Source organism: Pan paniscus, chromosome 6, assembly GCF_029289425.2.
Source record: "Pan paniscus chromosome 6, NHGRI_mPanPan1-v2.0_pri, whole genome shotgun sequence".
NCBI classification, from domain to species: domain Eukaryota; kingdom Metazoa; phylum Chordata; class Mammalia; order Primates; family Hominidae; genus Pan; species Pan paniscus.
The window spans coordinates 142,822,176-142,837,553 of NC_073255.2; the positions used below are offsets into that span (position 1 = coordinate 142,822,176).

Sequence of the window (15,378 nt, forward strand, 5' to 3'; positions counted from 1 at the left end):
ACCTGATCTCTTTTTTTTTTTTTTTTTGAGATGCGGTCTCACTATGCTGCCCAGGCTGCACTTGCACTCCTGGGCTCAAGTGATCCTCTCGCCTCAGCCTCCCCGTAGCTGAGACTACAGGCACTGCACCACCACACGTGGTTTCATCTCTTGATTGTTACAACATTAATATCACTATTTAGAAATATTTTATTCCTGTTTTAGATATAACAGAGACCCAGCAAGTTTAAATGATTTATCTGAGATCACATAGCCATAAAAGGTGAAATAAGAACTTCATTCAGTCTCCTGATTTCCAGTTCCAGGCTTTCTGTCATATTGCCATGTATGTCTATCGCTGTTTGCGTGAGCTCTCAACCCTTTCTTCATGGGACCTGCTTTTCCCACATTCTATGGGATTCAAGCAGGGCTGTTAATCAAGGAAGAATTCCATCCTGTTCCTAACCTCTAGAAATGGCAGATTGCTTAGCACCTCAACTCATCTAGGCTCAAGTGTTTGGTGTATTGTCCTAGTCCTGTGCCCTCCTTGCATCACATCCCGCAGCTGCATACAACCCTGTGTTGGTACTAAGATGGGCCACAGTTTCACAAGTCATGAAGCTGTTCTTAAGAACTGATTGCTTCTCCCCAGAAACTACCCAACGTCCTCTACCATCCCTCCAAGAAGATCCTACTCTCCAACCGAAATTGCTCACAAGAGTTACTCCTGCAGCCTTCCAGACATGAAAATCTCCGTGGCAGAATCTGGCCCCTCCTTGGATAGCCTTGACATTCTGGAGGATGGCGAGTCTGGGTCACCATTTCTTGTGACTCATTTGTACTTTCTGGGGGTAAACTCCAAATCATGCAAGAGGCCAAGCCTCCCTGCTTTGGGACACAGCTATTGAGACTTCTGGTGGTGCAGGGGGTGGTGAGGAGGAGTAATGATAATAATGAGGAGGAGGATGCTAACATTTCATTTACGGGGCATTTACCATATGCCAGGAATTTCCCTAAATATTTTGTGAATGCATTTATTTAATCCTCATAAGAATGCTATGAAGTGGTGTACTGTTATTTGCACACTGAAGGTGGGAAAACTGAGGCATAGAGAGGTTGAGCAACTTGCCCAAGTTCACATAACTAGGAGATGACAGGCTTGAGATTTGCAATCGGGTAGGCTGCCCCAAGAATTATTGTTCATAGCCCTCATGCTGCACTGGTTTGCTACTGCCCAGCAAGAGGGATGTCCTCATTCAGCCACTTGTAGCTAATCATAGGTCAAGGGTGTTTTCCTGGAGCAGCACCAGAAGCATACCTTAAGAGGCCAGGGAAGAGTGGCTGCCAGCTGGCTGCGGAGAGAGGGGCTCTCTGAAGTCCTGTGGAGGCCAGCACCTGCCCCTCTTTCATTTGTCCATCTCTGAGCTTGACTCCCCTCTTTTCCCATCTACTGTCGTGAGCACTGTGGCCTACAAATGTGCTCGGCCTTATCCAGAACAACCTCAAATTTAACATGCCTAAAGTGAAACTTACTGTCTTTCACTAAAACTCTGTAGCAAGGTTGCCCACAACCAAATCAAGGCTCCACCACTCCCAGCTATGACCTTAGGAGAGCTCCTTCCCCTCCCTCTCCTAGTTAATCTCCTTAAATGTGAAATGGAGGAAGTTTTACCAACCTATGGTCATTGTGACAATCAAATGAAATACTCCACAGAATGACTTGGCAAGTCTGGCACATAAATGCTCAATAAATGCTGGTAACAACAACAACGACAACAGTTTTTCCATTTGTGTTGAGAGCAACCCCATTCTTTTGGTTCCAAGATACAACATTTTTGGACCATTTTTTGACTGTTCTATTTCCTTCCTCTGGGGTGTGAGAGCTACTCCCCAAGGAGAAAAGGCTGGCAATAGGTAATACTGAGGTCAAGGATCTATCCAAGCTTGGCATGCAGGAGGAGGCTCCAGGCTTAGCAGGGAGCCAGGCTGTAAATCAGGAAGCCAGGGTGTAAATCATGAGAGGGGATCATCTCAACAGAAGTCCACCTGCTCTGGTGGACATATATTCCTTGAACAGTTTTTGACTACTTAATGATTAGAAAAGTCACCATTTGCAGAGTGTTTGCTCAGTGCCAGACAGTCTTCTAAGTACTTCCCATAGATTAGCTCATCGAATCCTCACGATAACCCAAAAAGTAGGTGTTATTATCCCCATTTTACAGATGGGAAAACTAAGGCACAGGAAGGTTAAGCAATGGGAAGGCTGGGCTTTCAAGCCAGTCAGTCTGGCTCCAGCGTCTGTGTGTTTGACCCCTGCGCTGCCCCTCAGTACCATGTGCCCAGCATAGAGACCAGTTCATCTACACTTACGTGGCTCCTAGGTTGCCTCTGTTCACTGGTAGACACAAGAATACCTCTTTTTCCACCCTCAACAATCCTCCATACCCTCTCCTTTCACCACAAGTACTGATTCACATCTGTGGCCCTGTTCTCTTAACCAACCTAGAACTTGCAATGTCCAACACAATACCTACCAACTCCTCCACGAAGCCTTCCCCAGCTAAACACAGCTCACAGTGAACTTTTCTCTCCTTCAGTTTCCATAGTAGCTTGACCTAGCTTTTTAATACCTTGTATCATTCTTCAGCTGTTTAACTAGGGCAATGATTGTTTCCCTAGTTACAATCACATGGAAACAAAATCAGGGAAAGGGTAGGTGATTTTCCCAAGGCCACCCAGAAGTTCAGTGGTGGAGATGGAGTTGGAGCAAAGTTCTGTCTTCACAGCAAGATGCTGAGTGTCTCATCACCTGGCCCTAGTCATATTAATAACCGAAAGGTTCTACTGACATAATCAAGGACATACATGGAATTTAGTCCTCAATGTCCCCAAGGGCTCCGGGCCTTCTGGGAGTTCAAGGCTCTAAGTTGGTGGGAGTCTGTGCCTATAGATACGAGCAATCACAGGCTGGTCTCCAGTTGGTTTCAGCAGGACCCTCTCAACACAGACCGCCAGAGTTCCTGCTGGCAATAGCTCTAGATTCTGGTGATGTCTCTCTGGCCCTGTTCCTCGCATCCCTCCCACATCTACAAAATACTGGTAGTGCAGACAACAAAAGCTCCTGACAATGGAAGAATGTGTGGAAAGGCACAAAGAAAGTGAACAGTCTGTTGATTAAGTAAATATCATTACTTACACAGATGTATCTTTCATCTCTTGTTTATTTTTGGATGTGGCTTTGGGAAAATTAGAATGAAGTGATGAGTCAAGATATAACTTAACGGCAATCCCAGGAAAGCTTAGTATTCTTTTTTTTTATTTTTTATTTATCATGTTTAATGATGAGGTTTGTTGCACAATGGACCTGCAGCAACCTTATGCGTAATATAAGATGTGCATGGTCTTAGACGCTTGAACATCAGCATATAGATGTGCATGTATACATGTTATGGTTCTATTTTTATTTTTTATTTATTTTTGTAATTATACTTTAAGTTTTAGGGTACATGTGCACAACGTGCAGGTTTGTTACATATGTATACAGGTGCCATGTTCTTAACAATGAGGAAATCCAACTATATTCAGGGTAGTTAAAGGATTTTTCTAGGAGCCTACCCCCAAGTAGTGGAGGGTTTTTTGTTTTTTAATTCTCAGGCTTTCCATCTCCAGTCAATTGCATCAGAAGGTCTCCTGACTATTTTTCTTTCCTAGGAAACGCAGCATCACATGCAGGAGTCCCTTTAGTGAAGTATCATAGGGCTTATGTTGGAAGGACTAAGGCAAAACAACTGGTTCCTCTGACAGTGAATGAATGCTGGTTTCCGGGATGCCAGATGCTTCCTTCCTAGGAATATCCCTTTGCAAAGTGCATGCATGCAAAACAGATCTTCTTTCACATGGTTACTAAGAATTTTGCATTTTGTTTTAGGTTGTCACCACTGGGATGGAACAACTAGATTTTGAAACAGGACCAAACATATTTGATTTGCAGATTTATGTGAAGGATGAGGTTGGTGTCACAGACCTGCAAGTCCTGACTGTCCAGGTAACAGATGTGAATGAGCCACCTCAGTTTCAAGGCAACTTGGCGGAAGGTAGGATACACCAGGATGTGCACTGCAGCCCAGACAGTGGCATCAGGGAGGGCCCTGGGGGACAGAGAGAAACAGAAAAAGTAAATAAACAAGCAGCTGTTTCCCTGGAAAAGGCAGCTGCTTAATGAGCAGGGAATAAATGAAATGTCCTCCAGCTCAACACTCCCAATAATAATGTCCAACAGTTTGCAAAGCCCTTCACAGGCAGGGTTTCTCCTGGTCCCCTCCCAGTCCCAGGGAGGAAACTGAAGCTCAGAGAGAGACCTCGAGTGGATCATTGTGGAGGAACCTGGCTGAGCTGCCCCTAGGTTCATCCCTGTGTACCCTGGTCATTGACTGGCTTGTTCATTCTCCCCATGGACTCTGACTCCTTGAGGGCAGCGTGTTTCTGCTACAATAGGGACAATGTAAGGGACCAGAGCATACAGTAACTAATGTCTTACAGGATCTCCCCCAAGCTCATGGCTTTGAGCATCATCCCTATTCTGACAACTTTCAAGTCTGTCATTTCAGTCCAGGTTCTGCCCTGAGCTGTGGCGGTCGTAACACAAACATCCACCTTTCTCACCCATCATCTCCACTTGGATGTTTGACAGGTCAAACTTAATGTGCTTCTGAACCAAACTCCTGACTTCCTCTCCACCCTCCACCCCCACCCAAATCTGCTTCTCCTACATCTTTCCCATTTTGGTTAGCAGTAACTCCATCCTTCCTGTTGCTTGGACCAAGCCTTGAATCATCCTTGACTCCTCTCTCTTTCACACTTGACATGAAATCCATTAGGAAATCTTGCCAGCTTCTAAATATACCCAGAACCTGGCCCCACCCTAGTGTCTGCATCACTACCACCATGGTCCAAGCCACTCATCCCATCTCACCTGGATTGTTGCAATGGCTGGCAGCTGGCCTCCCAGCCCCCCTGCAGTCTGTTTTCCATACCGCAGCCAGAGGGATCCTATTAAAACGTCAGTTAAATCAAGGCACTCCTCTGCTTAAAACCCTACAAGAAATTCCCGTCTCACTCAAAGGGAGTCTCCTTAAGAACCAATTAAAGGCCGGGCGCGGTGGCTCACGCCTGTAATCTCAGCACTTTGGGAGGCCGAGGCAGGTGGATCACGAGGTCAGGAGATTGAGACCATCCTGGCTAACATGGTGAAACCCCATCTCTACTAAAAAATACAAAAAATTAGCTGGGTGTAGTGGCGGGTGCCTGTAGTCCCAGCTACTCAGGAGGCTGAGGCAGGAGAATGGCATGAACCCGGGAGGTGGAGCTTGCAGTGAGCTGAGATTGCTCCACTGCACTCCAGCCTGGGTGACACAGCGAGACTCTGTCTCAAAAAAAAAAAAAAAAAAAAGAACCAATTAAATCTGGCAAGCTGCCTACATTCCTTACTCTCCTACCCCTCCTCCTTTTCCCTTCTCCCCCTCAGTCCCTGTGACCCAGCCTCTGGCCCCCTTACTGATCTGCAAATGCCTCAAACATGACCCTACCTCAGCATTTTGCATTTGCTGATTCCTCTGCCTCCCCTCCTATCTCCTGGCTCTTCCTCATTTCTTTAGGGCCAGGTGCAGTGGCTTATACCTGTAATCACAGCACTTTGGGAGGCTGAGGTGGGAGTATTGCTTAAGGTCAGGAGTTCAAGACCAGCCTGGGCAACAGGGCAAAACCCTATCTCTACAAAAAATACCAATATTAGCCAGATGTGGTGGCAGGTACCTGTAGCTCCAGCTACTCCGGAGGCTGAGGTGGGAGGATCACTTGAACCTGGGAGGTCGAGGCTGCAGTGAGCTGTGTTTGTGCCACTGCACTCCAACCTGGGTTACAAAGCAAGACCCCATCTCAAAAAAAAAAAAAAAAAATCTTGACAAGTGTCATGTCTTTCCCTGCTACAGTGAACCTTCCATAGCCACTTTATTAAAATTGTAACCCAACTCACACTTCCTTCCCCAATTTTTCTCATAATGTTTCTCACTAATATACACACATTTTACTCAATTGTTTTGCTATCCATATCTTCCCATGGAAACGGAAGTTGCATGAGAGTAAGGTTCTGTTTTGTGAGCTGCTGTATTCCCAGTGTGTAGATCAGTGTTTGGACAGAGCGCTCAGTAGATATTTTTTTGAATGAAGCATGAGAGTGATAAAAAGTGAATGAAAGCTCAAGCTCAGATGTAAGGCATCTGGATTTGAATTTTGATTCTATCATTTACTAGCTAGGACAACTTCGTAACTTCCCTGAGTCTCAGTGTTCTCATTTGAAAAGCACTAATTACGCTAAAAGAATAAATACAAACCTGCTTTATATTAATAGAACTGTTATGAAGATGAAAATAGAAAATGTATGTTAAGTCCTCAGCACAGTGCCCCCCAATAGAGTGAGTTACTTTTCATATTGTCCATCATCACTCGGAAGAAAAAAATGCCCGAGTGAGAGCTCTGTGGCCCCTTGGTCAGTGCTGGTACCGCCTGCTCCTCCCTCCTCCCCCATCACTGTGAAAAACTCTGAAACAGATGAAATCAGTTTTTGGTTCCTCCCTTGAGCCTCTGTAGCCCTCCCCTACTTATTCTATTTATCTCTGTTCCACTGTAAGATCCCTCATTTCAGCGGCTCATTTCTGCGGAGTTGCCAAGTGTCCTTCAAGGGGTAACTTAGCGCAGTTGAGGAGGGATTTGCACATTAAAGTGGATTCAGCACATGGGGATCCTCACACCGGAGGTTCCTCCCAGGGTTTACTTCCCAACTCTCTGCCCTATCACCTCCTTCTTCCCCCACCTCAAACAGCATCACCCTGGGGCACCTCTCAACAGAGGACATGAATGAAGACTTGGTACCAGCTTGGCCAACCCTAGCACTTTATGAATTACCCTAAATGGATCCATGCAGGAAAGTTGGCCAGTGGTCTTGCTCATGGATTTTTTTATTGCATTCTTGATCCCACGATGCCAACACCCTTGGTTCCCTTGGTTGTGTACAGCTGCCTTGATTTTGGAATTCCCCATTTTTGCTTTAATAAGATGTTTCTTATTCCACTTTGGACACTGGTCTAGGTCTATACCTCTACATAGTAGAAAGAGCAAACCCTGGATTCATTTACCAGGTTGAGGCCTTCGATCCAGAAGACACAAGCCGAAACATTCCCCTCAGTGTAAGTGTCCTTATATGGAAGAGGTGGTGTTTGTCCGTGTTGGGTTAGACACAGGAGCCTGCTGTCCTGAGTCTTGGCGGGGTGAGTTTGGGCAGTGGCAGTCAGGGGAATGTGCATCCACTTCCAAACACAGTGTATGCAGGATGGTTGGAATGAATAAAGGGGCTCTGGGGCCAGACACTCTGGAGTGGATTTGTGGCTCTGTGTGATCTAGGCCCATTTGTTACCTCTCTAAGTTTCTATTTCTTCATCTGTAAACAAAAAAGAGTACCAGCAGCTACTGCAGTAGAGAAGCTGTGAGTATTACATAGACAATGCATGTAAAACCACTTAGTGCAGTGCCGGGTGTATCAAAACTGCTCAATATTTTAAAAATCTAAGCTGATAAAAACCAGCTCTATTTTAAAAGCATAAAATGTACACCCCAAATCCAAGCATTTACCTACCTTTCCCAAGAGATGAAGCCAAGCTGCTTAGAGCCAAGTTTAAAAAATTAAAAAAGAGGCCAGATGCAGCAGCTCATGCCTGTAATCCCAAGATAGGAGGATGGCTTGAACCCAGGAATTTGAGACCAGCCTAGGCAACATAGTGAGACCTCATCTCTACAAAAAATAAAAAAATTAACTGGGCATGATGGTGCGTGCTTGTAATTCCAGCTACTCGAGAGGCTGAGGTGGAAGGATCGCTTGAGCCTAGGAGTTTGAGACTACAGTGAGCTATGATCACGTCACTACACTCCAGCCTGGGCAATAGAGCAAGACCCTGTCTCAAAAAAAAAAAAAAAAAAAATTAAAGAGTCCCCAGAATTCTAGGTTGTAGAGCAGGAGATTGGGTCCTGGGAATTGCCTCATGATTCAGTCTGAGACAGCGGATGTCTCTTCTCTCCCTTCTTAATCAGTTTTCTTAATGTAGCTACTAGTGGGGCAAGTATAACCACCAATCCTCAGGTGAAGCCTCTTAGTTGTTCCCTGGGAGTGGACGCCTCAGTTCCTGGCTCTGCCCACTAATGTGGCCCGTGCACACACTGCAGCTGAGCAGTCCAGGTTGGAGAGAAAAAAGAAAAAACAAAGCGAATCCCACCTGACTAACCTTGGAGCAGGAAACACTCCTGCAGACCCTGCCTTACAGAGAAGAGAATACTTGAAATATGACACTCGGGGAATTGGTAACACCAGGAGGCTGTTTCTACTGTTTGCTGCATGATTTGCAGCTTCAATTGGACTACTTTTTCTAACAGGAAGAAATGAGCCTCGGGAATACCAGGACGAATATATATAGTCTACAGACTCTGAAACAAAGCTGTTATAAAATTATTGGATACAACTTAAAGTAAGGGAATAGTCTGTTTTTATTAGAAGATGATCCTTCTGTGTAAAAAAAAAAATCACCCATTCATTCATTAACTCATTCATTCATGTTAATATTTGCATGAATAAATGAATATGCAAACATTTAATGGGTGTCTGTGTTAAGAGCAATACTAGGTGCTTGAAATGCATACTTCTTAATAACATACTTCTCATACTAGTTAGGAATGTGTTTGTCTGCAAATAACAAAACTTAACCATGGGAGTGTACGTGGGAACATTTTTTCTTCTCTAATAAGTCTAGAGGCAGGCAGGCAGTTCAGCACTGGTGCATCTGCTACCATCAGGAGCCTGGGCTCTTCCTATGCTTCTATTTTTCTAACCAGAACTTGTTTGTTGGCACTGTCCTCTTTTTCTCACCTCATGATTGCCAGATGGCTGCTGCACCTCCAGGATTTACCTCTGAGTTCCATGCAAGAAAAAGAAAGAAGCAAGCAGGGAGGGATACAGGATAGAGCAGGCAGGCCCAGTCTGTCCCTTTTTTATCAGGAAAACAAAAACTCTCTTGGAAGCCCTACCCAGAGGACTTCTGCTATATCTCACTGGCCAGAACTGTGCCCTATGGCCACTTTTGCTTACTGATGACCAGGGATTCTTAATGGAGATAAGGTCAGAAACCCAAAGTATAGCACCTCACTTACATATTTAGTTCATTTCAACATTTACAAAGAACTCTCTATGTGCCAGGCATCCTATTAGATACTTTGGAAACAGAGATGAGTAGGACACATTGACCTCAGGAAGCGTAAACTGAATGGCAGACATTCATGCGTAGGGGAGAAGGAACAGCTTTTCCTCACTTGTCAAAAGGTTTACGGCTGACACTCCTGTAACAAAGAAGAGATTAACAAGAAGAGTAAAGTGTAACACATTTATTTAATCAAAGTTTTACATGACGTGGGAGGGCTTCAGAAATGAAGACCCAAAGACCCCCAGGGAAAACTGTATTTTTATGCTGAAGTTCAATGAAGAATGGGCAGTCGTGTAGAATCGTAACTGGACAAAAAGGGGTATGATATAAAGGTAATAAACTGGGGAAACTTAGCAAGGCCCTATTTGTTCAGATTCTTCTTGGTCTCTGGTTGTAGGGTCTGGAATCCTCTAGAATCAGGTTCTTATGACCTACTTTTAGGGGTGGTAGGTCAGAGAATTCCTTTATGATCATGCTTCAGGGGAGAAAGTCGGGAGAAAAAGTGGGCTTCTTGCTTCTGAGAAGGTTTTTTTCAATTGCCAAGATGTCATATTTTGGGGTATCGTGTTCTGATTTCTGACACATGCATACACTAATTATAATCCAATATGACAATTACTATAACGTTTGTATAAGAACCAGTGGGGGAAAAGTGGAAAGAATTTCAGTTGTGAAGACAAACATATATTTGTTTTTAAATCTCCACTTTAAATGTATCTCTCCAAATTATGCAGACAGAATAAGGTCATGGCCCCTTTAAAAACACCTCCTAGATCAGGTAGTTACCCTTTCAGAGGAAGGAAAGCTGCCCAGGTAGGAAACAACTGCAGCAGGTGTTGCTCCCTTCAGAAAAAAAAAATGTAGTGCCATCAAAAGCATTCCGAGAGCAGCTGCAGGGGCTTGTGGCTTCTGCAGTGAGTTGAGGAGTTGTTTGGGGAGGGGGTACTCAGAGTTGCAGCAGAAATTGTTAATGAAATATTTAACACCTGTGCTGGAACTAACAGCTGTACAGAAAGTCAACAGCCAGCCTGCAGGAGCGGTGGACATAATCTGGAAGAAAACTTTCTCAGATTAGGAAAAGGTAATAACAGTTTAGGACATAACATATTATGGCCTTTGTACTTAGACGTTTTATTCTGGGTGCTTGGGGGTGCTAAGTAGAAGCAAATGACAGTTAGCTTCATAAAAGTAGAAGGGAGGTGGGTTAATTTGCTACTGACCAACCTGTGCTTCTCAACCTTGGCTGTAAATTGAAACCACTGGGGGAGCTTTAAAGAACACGGATGTCTGTGTCCCACCTTGTGAAAGTCTGATGTGATTGGACTTGGATATGGCCTGGGCATTAGGACTGTAAAGCCCCCAGGGAATCTAATGTATGGCCAGGGGTGAGAACTGCTGGTTTGCAACATCATCTCCCAAAATTTCCAAGTCCCACTCCTGGAGTTTTCGAGTCTGAGTCTGCATTTCTGCATTGTCTGAGAACAATTTTGCATATTTGGCAAATATCTTAGGCAATTATTCTGGACGAAAAGGCTGGGAACACTGGTTTGTTTATTTTTGAGACAGGGTCTCACCTCTATCACCCAGGCTAGAGTACACTGGTGCAATCACAGCTCACTGCAGCCTCAACTTTCCTGGCTCAGGTGATCCTTCCACCTCAGCCTTCCAAGTAGCTGGGACTACAGGTGCCCACCATCACACCCAGCTAATTTTTGTATTTTTTATAGATAGGGTTTCACTATGTTACCCAGGCTGGTCTCAAACTCTTGGGGTCAAGCCATCCACCTGCCTTGGCCTCCCAAAGTGCTAGGATTACAGACATGAGCCACCACACCCAGTGGAAACACCGGTTTATAAGTGTTTTGCAGGCTTTAGAAGTGTGTTCAGGCATTAGAACATACTTAGGCTGATTTTAAAAATGCAGATTCCTGGACATTGCATGAGAATGCTGAGTTTGAATACAAACCTCCCTGGTGATTCTGATGTACCATGTACTTCAAGAACCACTGGACTGAACAAACAAGGACAGAGTTTAACAAAACACTAAAGCACATGCCTGAAGTGACCTAGGCTTGGTTTGTGTCTGTCATCTTAACCTGGTGGGGTCCACGAGTCACCCTGCTGGTGGCAGCAACTAGAGAATGAATAATGGATTTTTAAAAATAGCTCTAGGATGCATTTTGAAACCTCAACCCCTTTAAAATGACAAATCTTACAACTCTTCTCCAGCTTAATAAAGTGAAACTGTATCACAGTTAATGAAAAACAGGTACTAATCTGGAAGCCACTTGTATTTGCTCCCTTCTTTTTAGTGAAACTTAAAAAGCATGTGCTGGTACATTGTTTGGACCAACACTGTTCAATATTGGACCGGCTCTGTCCAATAAAGCTATACTGTGAGCCAGAAATGAGTCCTGCACATGTAATTTTAAATGTTCTAGTAGCCACATTGAAAGTAAAACAAAATAAATGAAATTAATTTTAATAGCTTATTTAACTCAGTATACTCAAAATATTTCAGCATAGTCAACATAAAATGATTAATGAGATATTTTGCCTTCTTTTTCCATACTCAGTGTCCAAACTCAGTGTGCATTTTACACTTACAGATCATCTCCATGCAGACCAGCCACATTTCAATGCTCACAGTCACACGTACATGAGGGTAGTGGCTACTGCATTGGCCAGGCACAGGCTTAGATCTAGCATTGGTTCCCCCTCCCTGGGCACCTTCTGTGTTGTGGTGGGCATGCAGGTAGAGCCGGGGCTTGGCTTGGAGGTATGCATTAATAGTGGGCTCAGAACATAGAGAAGGATGATCTGCATGTGAATAACTATATTTACTGGCATTTCTTCTTTGGGCACCCCCCCACCTCTTCTCCACTTTCTGAAGGAGGCTCTTTGAGACCACCCTCCTCCCATTCAACTCCCACACTCTGTGCTTCCCCCTCTGCTTGGAAATGGCCACCGTGACTGCAGAAGAGCCTCCTTGGAGACTCCCAGGATGTTAATCAATCTCTCAGCTGGAGGCAAAATGATCTAGTACAGCAATTTCTCCATTAAGGGGCTTTCTTTTGGCCTTTCCATTGAGGAAGGGCTTTTGCATAAAATGAAATGTGCTTTGTCTTCACCAAGGCAGACAAAGGATTAAATTAAAAGAGCAATAACCTAGCTACTACCTGGACTTTTGGGATCGCAGCAGAAGCCATCCTTCTCTTTCTGTCTTTATCTTGCTCATAGCTCTAAGAAGTGGCAGCCAGTTGTGAGTTTTGGTTTTCCTGTGTATAAAGTGGTCATCATATGCCAGACCTGGCCCTATCAAGGGTCCCAGCTGGATGGGATCTTTCAGGTCCATTGAGCAGTCCTTGATTTGTGGATGAGGGAGGGAACTGAGGGGTCAGGTAACTCCAGTGAGAACCCAGGTCTCCTGACCCACCTCCCTTCTACTCTGTTCTGGCAAGTTCTGCCACTGGCTTCCTACCCCTTTCTTTTCTGAGTGACAGCATCCCTGTCCCCACCATACACCCCCACCTGCCCCAGTCATTCAGCTCCCCTGGTGTCTGCCTGCCAACTCAGGAGTCACCACCTGAAGTCTTAGCAAAAGGCATTCTTCATTCTACTCCAGGTTCTTGTTAAAAGGCTCATAAAAGGAAAAAGCAAAGGTACTGGACAATTCCCACTCCAAATATGTGGTCACTGCTGGCTGTTTGCATGTGGGGTGGGACACTCTCAAATAGATGGGGATCATTGTTATTAAGATTAGCAAAGCCTGAATCTTGCAGCACAGAACCCAGGCCAATTATGGAAAAAGAATGACAGAATGTGAGGGCATAGGATCTGCAGCTTTATCGGTGAAGGATTACATTAATAATAGCATTTTGCATTTGTCATCGTGTCTCTTCTTAAAAACATTCAAGTACTTGCCTGTAACCCACTTAGCTCATCCTCAGAACAGTGAACCACGAGCAGGAGCCACGTTAAGGACTTGCAGTGGGTAGTTTTTTAACGATAGTTTTTTTTCTTCTAGGCACTCTTCCTCCTTCCTCCTCCACGTCCCACCTCTGAGCTGAGACGAGGGTGGAATAGGGGAAAACAAAGAGAGGAATTGAGGCTTTTACAAAATATTCAGCTTCCATTGAAAAATATAGGAATGTGGCAACATATTTGTAATTTGCCACAGTCCTGAGTGCTCTGGCCCTCTGGGGTGGGTTTGGGGCCATGTACTCAGTGGCTTGTGGAGCCATTGACACTCCCTGGATGTGGGCAGAATAAGGGTCTTTCCTTCTGGAAACTCAGCCTGCGGTGGCCTGGTAGTTGACTGCTCTATTCTATGAAAGACAAGAAGCTGAATTCTTGTTGTTTGTTTCTACTGCAGGCCTGAAAGAAACTGATAGCTGCAAAGTGGCACAGGTTGAATCATTGGTCGGTGACTCCTACTGCAGTGGGGAAGCAAGCCTGGGGGTGGCGTTCCCCTCGTACCCCAGGGAGCCTGACATTTCTGGAAACTGGGCCAGCTCCCTCTCACCTTCCTTTCTCCCTACACCAAGGCGCAATCAAGGGTGAATGGGGCAGGAAGGATGGGCTTCTTGTCTTCCAAACTAAAGCTTTTGTGTCTGAGAGCAAACCTAGCTGCAAAGGGGCTGCAAATAGAGAAACCTGGGGTGGTGGTAAAGAAATATTCCCAGCAGGAAAACCAGAGAGCTTGTCTGACAAGCATTTGTTAACTGAATTGATCTGATTACTCAGGACTTTTCTTAGCCAGGACTGGGGGCAGAGAGGGGCTGCAGTTGCTTTTCATTCTATTTAATTTCTGTTTTCCAAGAATGAATATCAAGGGAGCAGCTTTGATTAAACAAGCCTTTAAAAAGGGGGAGAAAATGCCAGGTTTTACAGAGAGCCTTGCTGAGTCGCTGGCAAATGGCCACATGACACAATATTTTTAGTCTTTGGATATTATCTCCTTTCTAAGTACAAAACTGCTATTCCCATTAACACAGCTCTTAGGTTCAGAGAAAAAAGAAATTAGCCTGGTGTTAAAAAGAAAAAAAAAATCAAGATTCCAGGAAATCATCCTCTTAATAGAAATTAAAAAGAAAATTCTCATGTGCCTAGTTCTACAGTTCTCCACATCCTTTTTATCTGCTGCTGTTTTTCTTTTTTCCTTTCTTTCCTTTCTGCATAAGTTGTTGAGACTGTGGGCCCAACTGGAGAAGATTTTAAAGCCAAGTCTAGCATTATTACATTCAAATACTTTTAAAAAATGTTTTACAGAATGGTTTTTTGTTGTTGCTTTTTTGTTTTAAGATTCTCTAAGGTGGGAATGTTGGTCTTACTAAGATGGGAAATGAACAAAAAGAAAACCCCAATATTTAACATCGAACAAATATTTATTGAGCATCTATTATGTGCTAGTCACTGAGGATATAGCAGTGAATAAAATGAAGCCCTTTCCCTCATGGATCCCTTCTAATGGGACAGCAGTAGTTAACATTTATTGAGGGCTTGCCATGTACCAGACATTGTTCTAGCACTTTATATGATAACCCGTGGGGCATGCCCTAGTATTATTACTCTTTGCAGGCACTCACATGGCTACAAAGTGATGAACCAGGGTTCACATCCAGGTATTCTGGCTCCAGAGTCACCAAACTTAATTTATTACCCTAATTTGTGACTCTTGTATTCCAGATGAGTCTAAGAGTCCTTCTTCTCAGTTCCCATCATATCCTGTATGTATCCCCTTTGGAGCACCTCCCCAAACCTTTGTTCCCTCGGTTGACCATAAGATTTTGGAGTGTAGGGCCTGTCTGCATTCTCTGTAACCCAAGACCTTGCAGTGCTTGGGACCAACCAGAATTGGAGATCCAGCTCCTAGAGCATTTCAAAACACATGTGGAAGGACGCCCTGATTCAGGTACATACAGTAAATCTCCTCCCCAACCCATGAGTCTCTAAAACCCTGTCATTCTATCATATGTAGCTTAAGGTGCTGATTTATGGATATGCGAGGATTCTCTGCAGGGAAGGCTCTGCTCAAAGACAGAGGACTGCTCTGTGTGTGGGCAACTTCAGGCCTAGGCAATTGCTGTCAGGCCGTGAG

At 44.4% G+C, this 15,378-nt stretch overlaps 1 protein-coding gene across 1 annotated transcript in view; it reads left to right on the forward strand.

The window, feature by feature from the left end:
- CDHR3 (cadherin related family member 3) overlaps positions 1-15,378 on the forward strand; it is a 74,558-nt gene that overhangs the window by 13,597 nt on the left and 45,583 nt on the right. Inside the window, exons 3-4 of the mRNA XM_003811191.6 lie at positions 3,908-4,073; positions 7,123-7,220. Coding sequence (XP_003811239.1) covers positions 3,908-4,073; positions 7,123-7,220 — 264 coding nt within the window. The remainder of the gene's footprint in view (positions 1-3,907; positions 4,074-7,122; positions 7,221-15,378) is intronic.